Source organism: Solanum tuberosum, unplaced genomic scaffold, assembly GCF_000226075.1.
Source record: "Solanum tuberosum cultivar DM 1-3 516 R44 unplaced genomic scaffold, SolTub_3.0 scf00106, whole genome shotgun sequence".
NCBI classification, from domain to species: domain Eukaryota; kingdom Viridiplantae; phylum Streptophyta; class Magnoliopsida; order Solanales; family Solanaceae; genus Solanum; species Solanum tuberosum.
Window position 1 is genome coordinate 1,340,586 of NW_006239032.1, and position 19,242 is coordinate 1,359,827.

The 19,242-nt window shown below is 32.2% G+C and overlaps 2 protein-coding genes and 1 pseudogene across 2 annotated transcripts; all 3 read left to right on the top strand.

The window, feature by feature from the left end:
* Positions 1-1,244: 1,244 nt before the first annotated feature.
* On the top strand, positions 1,245-2,125 carry LOC102596768 (uncharacterized). The gene is made up of 2 exons (XM_006349432.2): positions 1,245-1,560; positions 1,864-2,125. The coding sequence occupies exons 1-2, from the start codon at positions 1,313-1,315 to the stop codon at positions 2,000-2,002; spliced, it is 387 nt and encodes a 128-aa protein (XP_006349494.1). The 5' UTR covers positions 1,245-1,312; the 3' UTR covers positions 2,003-2,125.
* Positions 2,126-5,771: 3,646 nt separating this feature from the next.
* Positions 5,772-9,816, top strand: LOC102597092 (probable protein S-acyltransferase 16; annotated as a pseudogene).
* A 1,979-nt stretch (positions 9,817-11,795) lies between these two features.
* Positions 11,796-14,549, top strand: LOC102597420 (uncharacterized). Its single transcript, XM_006349433.2, has 3 exons — positions 11,796-11,981; positions 13,163-13,827; positions 14,289-14,549. Exons 1-3 carry the CDS (start codon positions 11,938-11,940, stop codon positions 14,360-14,362), a joined length of 783 nt encoding a protein of 260 aa, XP_006349495.1. The 5' UTR covers positions 11,796-11,937; the 3' UTR covers positions 14,363-14,549.
* Positions 14,550-19,242: the final 4,693 nt, after the last annotated feature.

Genomic DNA, 19,242 nt, shown 5'->3' on the forward strand with positions numbered 1-19,242 from the left:
ATAGGCAAGGTATACACAAATAATGGAAGTTTGATAAGTTGTCAAAAAGTCCTACTACCGTTAAAAAACATTACACTTTGCATTAGTTCTTTTTTTTTTTTTATCAACAACTTATGACCAATTTTGTTTGAATATCCAATAATCTTCTCCTTACTAAGTCTTACGAGGTGGATCACCAAGATTCATTGGACGTTTATCTAGGTACAAATTTTTGTGTCACTCACATCATCTAAAGTGTGGCCGCTAAAGGCCAAGATAAGCAAAGGCAATACGTAGACTCACTCATTCACATTATTACTAGTGGCGGACCTACCTTGGTCCAAGGGGTGTCGAGCGACATCCCTTCGTTGGAAAATTACGTTGTATATGGTGATTAGATTTTAGTTTAATAAATATAAATACATAAATTGAAGGTTTAGTCTATTGGTTAGAGGCTTCCAAACACTCTAACTCATGTGTTCAAGCCCTACTAGCCTATTTATAAATTTTCTTACTATAACCATTGACACCCCTTAATGAAAATTCTGCATCCGCCACTGATTATTACTATGTCATGTTCACACTTGACTCTTCTAATTGGGCTCTAGTAGCAGTTAATGAGCTAAATCAGCCTAAAAATATAACATGATTTAATAACATCTCGTTTTCGATTCACCAAGTCAACACTTTATACCAATTTGGTACTCCGAATTTACATCTTTTAACCAAAATCGAAGAGACTTTTAGTCTAAATTGTAGTCCAGAAAAAAATAGTATAAATTGTAGTAAAGATATTTTGAGAAAAAAAATTGACTAAGAAAATGGATAAGTTAAGAAGAAAATTGTATGATAGTAATAGTACAAGAGTAATCACGAATAAACTCACACCCAAACAAAAAAATAACACAGAAAAACTGGTTGGACAGCGAAAATCTAGAACTTGGGGACCCCACTTATCCTTTTCATTTTTTTTCATGTGATGATATCCGTATTGAAATCTTACCAATTCGAATTCACACATTGTAGGACTCGATCATCACCTTTGAGGACAGTACTCCTACCAAGATATTTTTCATTTTCAAAACTCAAACTCAAGACATTTAATTATTGTCTACAAAATCTTAACCATTCTAGCACAGTATATTAGTGACCCCACTTATCCTTGAGTCTGACGTGGATTCCTTATCCAATTTTTCTCACACATGTGGCAGCAACAACAATTCAATCTCTGATTTCTCTGTGGATAACACTTGATTTATACTACTAATTACTACACCATATCTCATCATCTCACATCCAAGAAAAACAAATCGCAACATATAACACTTTCACCATGGCCTCCTCCTCTATAGCTTGTGTGCAATTCTCAGCCAAGAAATCCCCTGTAATTCCATCAAATTTTCTTGGTACAAAAGTTTCATCTTCTACTACAACTCAGAAAAACAAAAAACAGAGATCCTTGAAAGTTGTGGCCGCCATTGGAGATGTTTCATCCGACGGAACCGTTTACTTAATTGCTGGCGCTGCTGCTGTCGCATTACTTGGAACTGCTTTCCCTATACTCTTTTCCCGCAAAGACCTGTACTATTTTCCCCCTTTTTGCTTCAATTTGTCCTTTTAGTACTGTTTATTAACCATCTGCAATTCATAAGGGCCGAGACATCTGATTAAGGATGGAATGATCCATAGGAAAAGGGACCGCTCAATAAATGAAATTACCTAAAAATAAATTGAATTGTTCGAAAGTTATCCAACTTGAGTTTGTTTGTTTGTTCTGAGAAATCTATGGATCAATTACGATTTATTGATTCAGAAATTATGTCTAAAATTTCTGAATCCGTCACGTGTCTTCCAATTGATGCTTTGAATGTGTTTGTATTATAGGTGTCCAGAATGTGATGGAGCAGGATTTGTGAGGAAAGGAGGAGCAGCTTTGAAAGCAAATGCAGCTAGAAAAGATCAAGTTCAGATTGTTTGTGCAAATTGCAATGGTCTTGGCAAGCTCAACCAAGTAGACAAGTAAACACCAACACATCGCATAATAATTATTATAATATATGTACTAGTATTTCCTTTGTACCTCTAGATCTTTCTTCTTTTTTTTTAATTTGGGTAAGTACCTATGGAACTTGTAACTCCTTATTTACATTTTTGCAAGTTATTAAAGTAATACATTTGAACATACTCAAACTTCATCAAATTCTCTTGCTTAAAAACTCCAATTAATTTCTATCAAACAATGCTGGTATCGAAGATGTGATCTCATATTGCAAAGTGGAGTTTACAACCATCATCCCAGAAAGCAAACTTTACCAATAAGCGTTATTTAATCAATATTTATACGTTAGCACATTAATTTTATAATTCTATATTTTGTAGATGTTGAATGACATGCCTTTTAAGTAATGTGCATTAGCTTTACATGGTTATATACAAAGTACCCCCACCCCACACACACCACACTATATATAATACCCTTTCACAAATAATCATGTATAAATAACTAAAGAAAAAAAATACAACATGTAAGGAAAGCAGAAGAAAACTATAAGAAATATAAATTAAACAAATTCAGTACAATTCATCATTCCCTATTTCTTTGGCATGGAAAAGTGATTCTCTATACTAGAATATACTATTTTATATGTTATAATTTATAATTAATTAATATTGATGTATAGATGTAATAATTTTTTTAAATACTATCTACTTACGTTTTCTTCCCCTAAATAATTGCACCGTATAAAAAAAGGAAAACAATTTATTCAATATCGTATGATCAGGATAATGGTATTTATTAAACATCATAGGAGGCTAGTGATATATCTAACCAAATGAAAAAAATAAATTGAATAACAATTTTTAAAATTTTTTGATGTATATAAATAAGAAAAGATATTTATTAAATATCAAATGAAAAGTATTAGAAAATAATATTTTTTTTATTTGGTATAATGGGTAATGTTACATTAATTAGGAAAAATAATTATTAAATATGATATGAAGGTAATGGTATATTTAACAACTAGGATTCATCCATAATTTATGATATACAGACCATTCTTTTTCGATTATTGATAGGATTATCAAATGTTTTTGATGGATAAAAAAATATGATAATTCAATCTTAATCCATGTTATTCATTATTAATTGAATTGTTCGAAGTTACATTTCTTTTTTGTGTCATAAATAGACTCGATGATACTAGATTGGATTATTATACCATTGGTATATATCCTTTTTGTGTCATAACGTATATATTAATGGTATAATAATCAATCTAGTATCATCAAGACTAATTTTAAAAAGATATTTAATTTTGTGTCCAAACTATTTAGTCAAAAGCTTATTCAAAACTAGTTATTACTTTTGGTGCACTATGTACGTTATCAATACTTATTATGTAATATTTTTATAAGGTATACTATTGTTGAGTTTACAACAAGAATTTGATACTAATAATGTTATTAGGGTCATTTCAAGTTAATAAGTTAGCCATATATGTGTAATACATCATCTTAGATCTTGTTGTATAAATTTTTTATCTAATAATATGAATATTTGAGTAGTTTAATCCAAAATTTAAAATATTTTTAGCATTTAAAAAAAAAAAATCTTTCTTTCTTACAAATTTCAATATAAAATAAAATAAATTGAAATCAATGTTACAAATCTTTTAGATGAATTAAGGTCGATGGTTATAAAGGTGGGTAAAGTAATTACTCTTTCATTGAAGGCTCTTTTTTCTCATGACAACATTTACGGTTTATGAATAAGAATTGCTCGATCATTAGTATGCACGTTTTCTTTTTAATAGCAATTTTCACATTGGTAATCAAAGGAAAAATAAAATTAAAAAAAATAACATTTTTTACTTGAAATATTGTATTATTTAGCTCATTTTTACATAATCAAGTTGATTGAAGCAAATATTGAATTGATTGGATCATAATATGACCCTCGACTAATCATGTTTTTACGATAACAACAAATGAGTTTAAATCCAAGCCTGTCAGAATCAAACATGGCAATGTGACATGAGCTTAAATTCTAGTGTGTTGGAAATTGATATTCTAGCCACGAAAACTACTTGGTCTAATATAATTTATGTTTCATAAAATTAAGAAGAAAAAAAATTCTTCAAATTTGCTTTGACATATTTTTAATTAAATATACAAATTTACTGATAATTATGTCAATTCAAAATAAGAAAAAGAATCATAATTAAGAATATTTGTAATCAAAACCCTTTTAATTTTAAGAGTATTAATTACCGGACATTCATTAAATAATTAAGAGCGGATTCGGTTTAAAATATAAGTGAACTTTATTTAATTCTAAATTAAAAAGGGGGAACTTACGTAAATCCCATAAGTTTAGGAGTTAATTATTTATATACACTCTAGTTTGCAATATTACGTATCTTACCAGATTTTGGTGCCTCCAAATACATCAAGATACATGTATCTTGGATAATTAGGGTCAAACTTTAGGTGTAATTTGTTCTAGATACATTATATCCAAGTGGATTTGCATGTATCCAGGTTACATAGCAAAACTCGCTCACCTCTCTCGCCGTTCTTCCACGTATCTGGTATCCAATATATATATACTGATTTAACATCAATTAAGCAAAATTATCAACCGTAATGATACCAATACAATATATGATACTGATTTAGTATCAGTTAAGCGAAATTAATTGAGGGTATATAGTGTAATTATTTAGTAGGATATAAATGTAAAAGGGTATATATTTATAGTTATTTTACTTTTATGAGGTATTTGTTTTGTTTCCTTTTTTTCATAAAAAATATGTATCACATATAAATTTATATATTTGGTATAAATTATTTTTATATAATATATTGTATAACAAAGATATACACAATATTTTATGCATAATCAATTTGAAGTTGAGAATCATTTGCCGTAAACTAATTTCTTAGCAGAGAAAATAATGACGATGAAAGGAAAATGATATATATTACTCCCTCTGTTTTGATTGATGTGACATATTTTAAATTTTAAGATTTAAATTAATCTATTTTTTTATTGTAAAATTTTCATATATCTTTTAAATATTTTGGGTTGTCAATTATTTTGACATATAGTACTTTTTACGTAATTTATAAATATATAAATTTCATTTCAAAAAATTGAAGGTTTCATGCGTAAATTTTCGGTCAAACTTAAATTATTTGACTCTCGAAAAATGAAATGTGTCACATAAATTGGGACAAAGTGAGTAGTAATTAGGATCATTAGGATTTGAGAGAAGTATTGTAACACCCCTAAAATTTGTGTAAATTACTAGTTTCCTCCTCGAACTATTGACAATATTAAAAACATTTTTTTACTTGACTAACTAAGCTTAGATACAGACCTGAGCTGCCACATGACATAACAAGTGATCTCAAACTTTTGTAGAAGTATGAGACTCTTAATAAAAATTGAAGAGAAGTGTTGAAAATATCTTAAACTTGATGATAATTTAGGAGCTATTTTCACTCATGTTGCAAGATCGAAGATGTGTTTAAGTTCAGTTTATCAAATAAAAAAATGTTTTTAAAATTATCAATAATTTAAGAATGAAACTAATAATTCACGTCGAGTTAAATGTGTTTCCAATACTTCCTATCTTAGAATGTCCTTCATTCCTTTTTAATTTTCATATTGCGCTTTTCGTGAGTGATTTAACTAATTTTCTAGATTATATTAATTTCATACATATTTTTTTGGCACAATTGTATTTGGCTCGGAAGTTAAATATAGTTATCAAAGTTGTAGGTCCCGGGTCCCAATACAACCAAACATCGCTCCAATTTTGCCTTAGATCCAACCCGTAAATTCCATTTTCCATTTCCCCGTCCAACCTCGCCGGCGACACCGTCTGTATCCTCTTCTCTCCGCCACCACTCCGGCAAGTGAAAAGCGGAGATGAAAGCAACACGTGGTTGCAGATTCTCCTTCCACGTCACCGTCGTCGCTGCGGCAATTGCTTACATTTACTTCTCCACTGTATTTGTATTCATTGATCAGTGGTTGGGACTTTGGTCGTCTCCCGGTATGCTTAACGCCGTCCTGTTTTCCGTCGTTGCTCTCTTCTGCATTTTGAGTTACGCACTTGCAATCTACACTGATCCGGGTCGGGTTCCTAGCTCCTTCGTGCCCGATGTCGAAGACCCGGAGAATACGGTTCAAGAGATCAAGCGAAAGGTTTTGTTCGTTTTTTACCTTTATAATTTACTTTAATGTCGTATATTAAACTTGTATTATGCTGGTAGAGACTAGCCCTTCCCCGGACTCCGCGCATATGGCGGGAGCTTAGTGCAGTGAGCTGCTTTTTCTTTTTGAAGGAGGTAGAGGCTAGAGTGTGTGAACTAGTTAATAACACATTGAACTAGAATCAGGTTGTGGCTTGTGCTTTTGCAGAAATGGAGATTCTGGTTTTATATTAATGGAGTTAACCAGTTATGAAATATGTCATTAACATCTGTAGCAGATACAGGAAGAAATTCTTTCTAGGTTATTATAATGGTATGATCACGTGGAGTTTATAATAACAAATATGTCACCAAGCATGACAAGTGAGCAAGGCAAGCAAAACCCTGTAGATAATGAATTTACTGTTAAAAATGTTTTGTTGGATGCTTTTGTCATACTGGATGAAGTCAATTATTGGAAAATCTTCCTTTTAAGTACTTGCTCTTGTAATGCTTGATTATGGGCAAAGGTCTTAGGTGGACTGGCAGAACGTTGATACTTCAATATTTGTTAACTGTATACAGTGTTTTCGTCCCTCTGTGAGCTTAATGAAAACGCGGAGGATTTTTCTTTTGTACTTCTGGAATTCGGGGTTGGAACCCCTTTAACTGTGCTCTATCCCAAAACTTTCTTCTTTAGAGTCTTTGCCTCTTTAGATAAGCATTTCATAGTCAATATCAAGAAAATCCAATGCATCCCAAAAGAAAAAAGCTGTTCTAAACCTCCTTTGTTACTTGATTCTTCAAAAAAAGAAGATGTTTTTAGTTTCATGCAGAAGTCACCTATTACCCAGCACTGCCCCCCTGCCCTTGTATGGAGATTGTTTTGAATAGGTAACTCTAATGTGGCATGTACTGCCAGTGGAAGCACAATGTAATGTTAAGGTGCTTTAAAAACTTAGTTGTCACAACTATAATGAGTAGAGAGACTTAGCAGAGAAATAACCCCCTTTTCTCCCCTACTCATAAATAGAGCCTATAATCTGGCCACAAAATTCATGCCCTTTTAACAATGGTGTCAATTCCTATGTAATACAATTTATCTCACATTCCAAGTATGCCTTTGTTCAGAAGGTTCCCTGCTCAATCTTCATCCCAAGAAAAAGGGATGGTCCATTCAGCTTAATCTCTAACTCTGGCAGCAAGCACATCTAATCTAAATTGCTTAGAAAGATGTACACTTCTTTTGCAATAGTGACCAGAATTTGATTCCTCTACCAAGTGACATCATCAATTTTCAAATTTGATGTGTTTTCAAAGCCCCCAGTTGGTTTCCACAAACTCAACCCCTTAGAATTTTCCATGAGTCTTGACTTCCATTGACCGCCTTCTACTCCATTACTCATTGCTACAACAGATCTGCGCAGTCTATCCTCCTTATCAAACTTATTGATGAACCTTCATAACTATTTTCCCTGCTTACTAATGTTGTCGCTCCACCTTTATAAACATGAAACCGGAATGTCTTACTATTTCCTCCCTATTGGAAGTCATATTTTCTTTAATCTGGTCTTTGCCTTTGTCATGTAGTAGTTTCTCTCTTAGTGCAAACTTAAGGTCAAGAGACTTGTCTTCCAACACTCTAAAGATCATTGAACCAGGAATGGCATTTACTTGGTAATGTTTTTACTGGTAACTGATTCAATTGGCAGGCAAGCTGAGTGAACCTTTTTTTTAAAAAAATAATCCAAAAAATGATAACAAACTTGAAAGAACCCGTAGAAGTATAATCTAGAAGTGTGTCAAAATTAGTATAATAGGTATGAACATTTTATATCTATTTGAATTGAAGAAGGCTGTTCTCATTCTCTAACCAAATTATCAAATACTTTGAGAAAACAACCAAAATGGTCCTTAATGCATAGGGGTTGAATTATTTTTGTCCTTCATATATACCATCTTATTGAAATAGTACTTGATGTAAGCAAAAAGATATCAATTTGGTCCTTAGCCCTAAAACTAACATTAAAAGTAAAAACTTCTGTTAAATTTAATTGTGGAGTGCTTGGATGTGATTTCTTTTCTGTTGAATTACTCTGCAGGGTGGGGATATGAGATACTGCCAGAAGTGTTCCCTTTATAAGCCTCCACGTGCCCATCATTGTCGTGTATGTAATAGATGTGTACTGCGAATGGTATGCCTCTATGTTTACTTTTATGTTATTTCTTGATATCCTGGATAATATACTAAATTGTTTGCCTCTTGAATACAAGGATCATCATTGTGTGTGAATGAATAATTGTGTGGGCCATGCAAACTACAAGATCTTCTTCATCTTCGTTTTATATGCCGTTATTGCTTGCATATATTCCCTGGTAAGTTGACATTTTGACGCCTTTTAGAGGCTGTATATGATCTTGGTATGCTATGCCTGTATCCTTTCTTCCTTTATTACTCATATTTCTAAATTGGTGCTTATGATGAAATTTGATTGATCAACATAACCTACAAGATTTAAGTATCTTTGCCTTGCTCGCGACCCTTCAACACTTCCTACTTTTGTTTCTTCAGGTTCTGCTTGTTGGTAGCATAGCTATTGATTCTCCAAAGGACAGCCAGCAAATTGAAGGTTCTTACAGAACAGTATATGTAATTTCTCATGAACTAGTTTTGTTCTTAGTACTATTTCATTCATCCATTTGCTCAGATGTTGTTCCTTTTAGCAGATTCTTTCAGGGCTTCTACTGGTCCCACTAAGTTTGGCGCTAGGGGTTTTTCTGGGTTGGCATGTGCACCTGATTTTGCAAAACAAGACAACCATTGAGGTCTGTCTACCTGAATATATGCTACTTAATTCGATTCTTTTCAAATTATAACTGATTAGTGCCTAATAGTACCAAGAAGGTGTCAGAGCTATGTGGCTGGCTGAAAAGGGAGGTCATGTACATTCACATCCATATGATCTTGGTGCATATGAGAATTTGATATCAGTAAGTGATCATTCTTCTTTCTCTATATGCTATCGTTAACTTCCTTTTCCTTGTCCATAATTCTTTTTTCTTCCTTGATTTCCCAACTTCTTTAGTTTAATCATTTTAACTGGTTTGCCTGGGAATGCAGGTTCTAGGCCCAAATGTATGTTGCTGGGTGTGCCCCACAACAAGACATGTAGGTTCTGGCCTTCGCTATCGGACACCATTTGAGGGCTCCTCGACATCAAGATGAACATGTTACTGAAACATCCAAGATGTCAAGGTTTTAGTTGCCAAAGAAGCAGAGGAAGCCTGGTTCTGCCTTTGGAGTAACAAGATTAACAGTGTCATCTGCTCGACATCTTCCAAGATTAACAACATGGAGGTGATTTTTCAATTTTTGTTTTCTGTCATTTCAGAGATCTCCAGTCGTCCTCCATATGCTGAGACACTAACAAAAAGGTAACGAGAGTTATCGAAGAGGTTGTCAATAGGAGAGTTGATAGTTCCCATTGTTCATAGTTGGGATTATAAAGCTAGCATACACCATGTAAAATAGAAAAGAACTTGCATGTAGCTCAAACAGCTGCAATTACGTGCCAACTTCTGCCTTCCTTCTTCCAGCATAATTGGTAATGTTGACAAAATGACAGGCCATTGGTGAATCCTTTTTCTTGAAACAAATCATAGCAACTTAGGTAAAAGTTAATTCAAAGTTTTTAAATCTTGTCAAGGGTTAAATTGGTTCGGTGTAGGGGGGTGTTTAAGATTTTTTTTTTCTTAACCATCTGGTATTCGATTCACTGACTCAATTAATTCAAATTCATGTAAGGTCAGTCTACCAAGGAGAAAAATAGTTTCCTAATGAAACATTTTTCATATTTTTATTGTTTAAATTCGAGACTTGTAATTAAGAGTAGAGTGAAAATCATATACTACGTGGTTAAATATTCCTTCTCTCTATCTTCAAAAAAAAATTAAATTATTCCTTCTATATGTTTGTTGCTTAACTATGGTTGGTGAGCGCAAAACATTGTTGGGCTGTATCACATGTATATGCATACGAGGCTGAAAGCCTGAAACCAAGAAACTTAACTGGCTACTCTCAGAAAACGAAAATTGAACAAGCTCAGGGGATACTTGAGGGTCATTTGGACTTTGGTCCCTATTTTTGTGCTATCTTTAATTTTTGTCATCATAACAAACATTTTTTTTTCTTTTTTGTATCATAATATTTCAGTGGGCATAAGATTGATTTCTAAAGAATAAAAATGAAAGATATGGAAGACATTAAAGACCAGTCTTTTTAACGTGCAAAATTTTGGAAACTTAATCGTGAAGATGCTACTAAATACCTCCAATTGCGTTGGGATTATTACTATACATTTCTCATTAATTAGAGATTTTGAGCTCAAAGATTTAACAAAGAGTTCTTTAGGTTTAAAGTGTAATTTATCGATACAAATTTTAATTAATTAAGTTAAGATTATCAATATCATTCATTTTTAATTAGAGATCTCTAAAATAAAAATTCAAATTAATCTAACTTAGACACAAATACAAAACATCAACAAGGGAAAAAAAAAAGACGCTAGGTGACAAAGGATAAGGGGGGACATATACCGTAATCCCTCGTGGACTCCATGCTCCTTTTCCTAGTCAGCTAGTAACCAAATTTGCCCACACTTCTAATTACGCCGTGCGTACACGCGCGCGTTTTCCCCCTTTCAATTTCATTAAATGGAGAGGAAAAAAATTTAATTGCTTAATTTCTTATGACTAAAAATATGCAAGACATATTTCTTCATTTTTGTTTATTTATGAAACTCATATATATATTAATTTATTTTGCTATATTAAATTTTTTCTAATAATAAATTTAGTTAAGTAATTTTGACAAATAAAAATCTTAAGTTGAAATTTTATTAATATAATTAAATTTTAATGACTTGACTAAATTAATTTTCATAATTAAATGATTTTTTATGATATTAACTCAGTGATGAAGTAAAACTCAAAGGGAGATTTGTACAACCATCCTTACTTTATGTTACTTTAATTAAGTCAAATATCACAAATAAAGTGAAACTAATGAAAGTATAACAAGAAGAAATTTAAAATTGTTGTTTTAATTAAGTCAAAGAAAGTAGTGATGAGATGCACGTGCCTCAAACTCGAGTAGTGGAATTTCATAATTTTGGTACGGGAGAGATTATTGTACTGGTGCGCCTGGAATATCCAACAATAACCATAATTTTTTTAAAAAATTACATTTGATCGGAAACAAGTTATTTCGGAATAACTTATCTCGAAATAAGTTATTCCAGCATATATATGGAGTAATTTGTTCCATCATTATAGTATAAATAATGAGATAAACAATCTAAAAATTACCTAATATCCATCAAATACAGGATAAAATAATTTTACATTTTATCTTGAAATTGTTATACCTTATACATCATATCAAACTACTCATATATATTTGCTATTGGGATCAACCAATTAACCAAATATCTATAATATACTATAAAAAATTAAAAGACCATGCTCAATTAATTTAGATATATTTAAATAATAATAAATTAGTTCATGCACTTAATTTTATGCAGGTATAATGAAATAATAATTATTTTCCAACTTTATAATAGTATAATCATGGCCTCATGGGTAGTGTCTGTCACCCTCACCCCATCTATACTTTCTCCATTTCTCCCAATGGTTCATAATCATCCGTACACCTAAATTTCTTCCATTTCATTTTACCTGCAAAAAAATATGGAGGATGACCAAAATATGCATACCTGTGCTCATATCAACAGGTTTTTTTTTTTTTTTTTCAATTTGGATCTCTTGTTTCTTCAATTTCCTTTTTGTGATATCTACTTGTTAGTTTAATGCTACTTGGGTTTTAGTAAAGTTGTTTTATTTCAACTTGGTCAACTAGTTGATATTTCTTGATGGATCTCCTTTTTTTGCCCTTAGTGGGTAAGAGTCAACCGTCGGTTGGGAAATGGATTAGTGATTTGCTTATACGTACTAGGACAATCCTCTCCTCAAGAGTTAGTTTTGGGGTTGAGTTAAGGACGTAGGCTCAGGTGTCATATCTTTGCGTTAATTACTATAAAAAAGGTATTAAGATTTGAGTCACATGGTAAGCTGGGAAAGGAAGGATTATCAATTTTATGTGTTGAATATTTGATATTTATATGTGTGTTTGTATGTTTTAATTTGTTGGTTTGATCTGCATTTAGCTGAGAAGACTATAGTATGCCTTACTTTTCTGATTTTCGCCTTAGTTATCGCAACCCATTGAGCTAAATCTAGATTTGCGTTGTGTATGAATCATTTGAGAGCAAGGGTTCGTACGGGGAATTGTTCCATTCCTAGGGCTCGAACCCGAGACCTCTGTTAAGTGTGACCTGTATTACTAAGATAGCTCATTTCCAATGAAGAAATAAAGGGACATGTTTATCAAGTGTGACCACTCTTAATTTTAGAAACGGAGTCCACCAACAGTAGCCTCAACACAGTTTTGGATCTATAGTTTTTGAACACATTGAGTACGAACGGAGTGTACTCAGTAATACAGTGAAGAACAAGAAAGTGCATCGCAATGGGAAATTGGGAATGTGTATAGTAGCTCTTCCAAAACTTAGTTTGTCAGTAAAATTCCCCTTTTCTTCATCAAATGCTTGAAGATAACTGTTATGATTTGAGAGGTAGTTTCTGATGTAGATTTTTTACCTATTACTAAAACGCGTGGTTAGCATATGCTGCATTATTGTAAAAGATGAACTAATGCGATCTAAGTTTCTGTACGCTTACATGTAGCTGTCAAATTTTAATTTCTTTCCATGAAATCTGCTTTTCAAAAGTCATGTCAGTAAAAGTCTGCATGTTTTTCTTTATTAGTGCTTACAATTTTTCTCTGGCCCTTTGAAATGGATCGTCGTTCAACTATGATTTCATTTTTCTAATACTGGTTTGCTTATTGTACCAGTGTTGATATGAGCAAGCTACTACCTACCAGCCTTGTTTACTTTAACAAGAAAAGAAAGTTTCAAGCTGAACAATTGGGAATGCCGTTACCTAAGCATATGTGCTCATATCAGAGCTCTGCTGAATGTAATTCTTCACATACTGGCACCGCAGCTAAAGAATCTTCGGCATGCATGATTATAGTAGAAAATGCTGCAAGGGGCCAAGAAGATGATTCAGAACTAGAATCTGAGAATGGCAGCAATAGCTTTTGTGAAGATGCTGACTCTGTCACGTCTCATGAGGCTAAACTTGATCCTGGATGTCTGAAAGCATGTTCATCTGATCACCCTTCAACTTCATCTATTAATTTGGGGGGCAACTGGTCCAAAAATGCCCTTTATTCTTTGGAGAGCAGATCAGTGACAAAATTAATGCCTGATAAACTGGAGCAATCCCCTACCGGCAGAGGATGGGGTACTCCACATCACGGTTCCGGATGCCACCCGTCAATGGATTATGAGGAGCACTTTTTGGGATTGGGGAATCATGAGGGTTGCACTTGCGCAGAATGCAGGACTGAGGGCGTTGAGCTCACAACAGAAAAAGAACTTGAAAACTTGCTAAACGCCAATGTGAATCCGAGCAATTATGTACTTTCATCTGGAAGATGGACTGTTAACCAAGGTAACTTAGCTTCCACTTTCTCTTTTCCTCTTCTTTCTCATGAGAGTTGTGAGGCGGATAGAGATTCTTAAATGAATGTCCAAATTGTGGAGTACATGGATTAAGGTAGAAGGTTAATAGGTAGCAATGTGTTGTCTTGTTATCTGTCCATACTAGTAGTTATAGTATTGCTCCTGTGGTTTCTTGTACTTTGATTTCTGTTACTATCTGTTATTTCTTGTACTTTGACTATCATATTATTTTGTTGTAGTTATTGTCTTGTTACTATCTGCTGGTTTTGTTACTATCTCCTATTTTTCCCTTGAGTCGGTGTATGGGAACAACCTCTCTACCTGATGTAGGGATAAGGTCTCCGTACACTCTACCTTCCTCAGACCTCACTTTGTGGTATTATGTTTATACAGAGAACATGGTCATTTGGCTTCCTTGGAATGATACATATATTTCTCTTTTTGATGCAGATTCGCAGCCAAGTTCCACGAAACTAACCATTGATAAGGAGTTTGAGCAGTACTTTTCCATGCTTATGCTGTAACAAGAAACCATCGATCAGTTCGAAAGGCTGGCTTATGTAGTTAATAATTGGTTTCAATGGCTTGTTTATATAGTTATTATTTGCTATGTTGTATGCACAGCCCTTGTAACAACAGAAACAAATATGAGAATTTGGTAATTTAACTACCTTGAATGGTATTATTGTACAGAGGCTTTTGCTTGCATAATTCATCTTTAGTAGCAGTATCTTTTTAGAATCAATTTTCTTAGCTTCCTCAGAAATGTGACTAAATTTTCCTGCAGTATAGTGCTTCCACAGCTCGAAAAATCGTACTTTTCTTCTTTAGCATAGAAACTCGAGGTTCATTTGAATTTCGTGAGATTTGTTACTGTATGTGGAACCTGTTTGTTGATGAAACAGAACGCGACGATATGAAGTGGACAACTAAAGGAGTAGTAAGTAGCTAAATTTTTTGAATGAAATTAGTTTGATGCAAACAAAAGATGAGTAGAAGTAATTTTTGAAATGCAAAGTGAGTAGTAAGTAATTTGTCTTAAAAGAACTTGGTTGGCTTCGGTTCAAATGGTGGAGTAAGAAATTTTCTTGACATGTGTGGTTTGAAATCTGATGTTACAAAAGATGTACTTCTTCAGTTTGTTCGTCTGATTTTGATTTCAGACTATTTTTAATTCAATATACAAATTTATTGATGATTATGTCAATTCAAAAAAGAAAAAGAATTATAATTAAGAACATCTTAATCAAACCCCTTCTAAATAGTAGCGAAAAATATGACAAAATCACAATATTTTAAAGATCAAAATTTGACCCAGATTCAAAATTTGTTTGAGAGGTATTCTTAAGTCAAAAATTATATTAGTCAAATTTTTATGGCTTATTTTGACTTGAAAATAAGCACTTTTTATCTTACCTAAATACTAATGAATTGCTTAAAAAATATTTTGACATAAAAATACTTTTAAAAGTTAATTCAAACAGGATCTAAATAGATTTTAAAATATTTATAAACACTTGATTTTAAGTTGAAATATAAGATAAGCCAAAAATTTAAAATTAATCCAAATATGTTCTTAAAAATTGCCAAATAAAACAAAAAAGGTAAGTATTTCTTAAAAATAGATGGGAAAATAACACACAAATTGAAAAAGTAGATGACCTGCTTTTGAGGGAACTACTTGATGACAGTTATAAATGTGAACCTTTCCCAAGGATAAGGGGAAAAATACTTTTAGTCCACATCTGATTTTTGTGCTAACTATTCCCTCCGTTCGATTTGTATATTTTAATCAATTAAGATAATTTAATTATTTTACTTTCTATATTATATTTATATTAAATAATTATATAAAGTAGTAATAATTAAATTTAAAATTTCAAAATATCATAGTAAGATTAATTAGGTAAAATATATTTTTAATTGATTGTTTTTAGGAGGTGGATTGTATCAACACAAGTCAAATTTGAAATTTGAAAGTCTTTGAACTAATCTAAAAAAGGATAGTTAGAAACGTAACATAGAGATCATTTGATTGGGAATAAGTATGCCAAAATTAGTTATCTCGAAATAAGTTATCCACCTCCCCGCCAAATGCACCAAACGACTTTTTTTTTTTTTTTGCATTTGGCAAACCTCAGACCAACGAGTCTTTTAAAGAAACAAGTATTCTAGACTCTTTTTTTTGTAATTTATTTAATCATGACTTAATAGATATTAATTAAGACATTTTTTGATAATCTAAAAATAATATGATCATTAAAATAAAAGGGTATTAAAAGTTGGTAAAAGATGATTCTCTTTTTAATTGCAGGAAAAAAAGAAGAAAAGAAAAGTACTCCATTTAATTTTTTAAAAACCAAATAACTGAATCAAACTATAAATATGTATTTAATTTAAAGAATTTAAAAACCTATTTACCCCCTCCAAAAATAAAATTAAAAAATGAAAGCACAATGTTCTATCGATCTAAATCAATAGGTTTATTTGAAACTAATTGATTTATCATAAACAGATTGAGGAGAGCTCTAACAAGCGTTGATGTTACGCAAGGGACCATTTCAAAAGCAAACACAAATTATCAGCGGAATCACAAGGAGACCATTTCAAAAGAAAAATAAATAAATTTGGTTTTCATGCACAAAGAACAAAGAGAGAAGTTAATAAATATAGCAAATACATCTACATGATAAACAAATATTCACCCTAAATTCCTAATTAATGTAAAACAACATGATCTACATGATAGAGAGAACAAGAAGGTAAAACTAAACTACTTAGGAGAATATATATAATCACGCAATCCTTCAAGATAGAGGCTAGGCTTCCGTCATCGTTAGAATCCCAAAGTGGGGACACTACGCAGTAACGTTATCAAAAATAGAATCAAGATCAGATGGTCGAAAATAACCATTTTTTGGCATCTCCCTCTTTCGACATTCCGTTTTTTTCTTGGGCGCTGGTGGACACTCTAACGGCGCTTGTAATCGACATTCTTGATTCCTTGGCGTCGTACATTCTTCCTCCATATTGTTAATTTCTTGATGATCATCAATAGTAGTGCTAATTTTTTCCATATATAGAAACAATCAATTTATGCATGCACACTTAATTATATTAGGAGTACTACTATTCAACTATAGTATTTATGCTTTTTCAAGATTGTTTGTTAGTGTATATATATATGTTTAGGGAAAACAAAGAACGTGGGGTGTGGGTATATTGTAGAAGAATGATGTGATGAAATGGCAAGTGAAAAAAAGCAGCAAACGTGGGAGAGTTGGCACCGACTTTGTGTTAGACGTGGTCCACGTTAGACCGTCTCTTCAATACAGTTTCAAAATAGGCGGGACCCATTTACTACTTGTATCGGTCAAGACATATAGCGGGAAGATAATTTCACTTTTAACGGTTTGACCTATTAGATATGGGTTTTAAATTTACTAATCTGCTAGGCAATCAATAAGATATTGATTGATTTGATAACATATTAGTAATTATCGAGCAGTTATTTAAGTGTATCGGCTAACCTTTACCTTTTTTTTTCATCCACCTTAAAAAAAAGGCTTCTTTTCACTATTTTAAATATAATTAAATTATAAAATTCTTCTATATTGATTTTTCTTTTATAAATTAATAGTAATATAATAGTAATACGTGAACAAAAAAGTGAATAGGTTTTTTTAGTTTTTGGCTTTTCGGCTTTAAGACTAAAAATATAAAATTATATATTATGGCAAAATATTAAATGAGGTTAATATATCTAAGATAAAAGTGTAAGTATAACTCTTAACGAATTAACGTTTTATCCGATAAAAAAATTAAATAATCCGCCTCACACCAATAAGCCATTAACTATAAAAAATAATATTTGATGTTTATTTTAAATTATCAATTATTAAATTATCAGAATCGAATACCAAACGTACATCATCCAAAAGAGTTGGTCTAAGATCATTCGTTCTCTTTGGCTCTAAATTCAAAGGACTGAAAAATATGGTTGTGGAATTTAAGAACATAACTGCAAAATTTAGTGTCAGGGGCGGGGAATTGTTTTCATAGGATGCTGCTTGCTTTTAATTTGGAGACAATAATTGACATTTTTCTTGGATTCGTATTTGTCTCTCTTTGTCTTTGACTTTATATTGTTAAATAATATATAATAGATGGTAGGATGAAGATGAGCTTAGGGATGGCAATGAGGCTGAGCGAAACGGATCGAAGCGGATGCAGAGTGAGTTTTAGGCTATACCGAGTGGGACGGGTCTAAGGACATGCGGAGGCGGGGCGAAGGCACGGGGTGAGTTGAAATATTTTTTTTAAAACACTAATGCATGGCGGGTTATGGGTCAACCAAAACCAAAGCTAAAAAAAAATAAAATCTAAAATCTCACGATAAAAGTTATTCAAAAAAACATATTGAAAAGGTTTCTGCAAAACAGAATTGAAAGCTTAATATATTATTACTGTTATATTTGAAAGTATTTTTTATCTTAAGTTTTTGTTAGTTTTTTGCTTATGTAAAGTAAAGTTAAATATAGGATTTGTTCTATACTTATTAATTAAAGGTTAGCAAAGTTGAGATACTGTATACAAGATTTGTAAATAAATTAATAGTATTTATTTGTGCTATTCAAATAAAAATATGAAAAATAATTCAATTATAACTAAAACCTGTCCTTCATCATATTTTAAAAGTGACGAAATTAAATTTATGCCAGGGTGGGGCGGAGCAGGACGAATTGGAACACATAAAAGTACGTTGAAAACTAGGTGGGTTAAGGCTCAACCCGTGCGCCCCGCTCTACTGTCATCTCTAGATGAGCTAACATATCTGTTGGGTTTTAAAATGTGTGAATGGAAAATGAAGAGTTGCGACTTTTATGAAGAGTTGTGACTTTGATGAAAAGTTGCGACTATTATGAAGAGTTGTGACTTTTATCAAAAGTTGCGACTTTCGTGAAAAGTTGTGACTTTTATGAAAGGTGGTGACCTTTCCAAAAGATTGTGACTTTTCAAAGGTTTGTGACCTTTCCGGTAAGGCACAATAAAAACATTTTCACACTATCCTCTATTTTCTATAAATTGAGGGATTTCCTCTCATTTTAAAAGAACCAATTTCTGGACTTCTTCTTCTACTACTAAATCTAGTATTCTAAGTGTACTTTACTGCCGTTGAGTGGCTCGTTGACACCAGCGTTTTGGGTATCAATACACTAGTGATTGAGATCATTCTATCCTGGGAGGACATATTCCAAATCAAACCTCGGATACTAGAGGGGAATAATTTCCTTAAGGGGACACTGTGCATTCAGTGGGCTTGATCTTCTTTCTGTTTTTCCAGATTCTGGTATGTGTTACAGATTTTATATTTGTGAATTAATTTATGTTCTTCTGTTCTTCA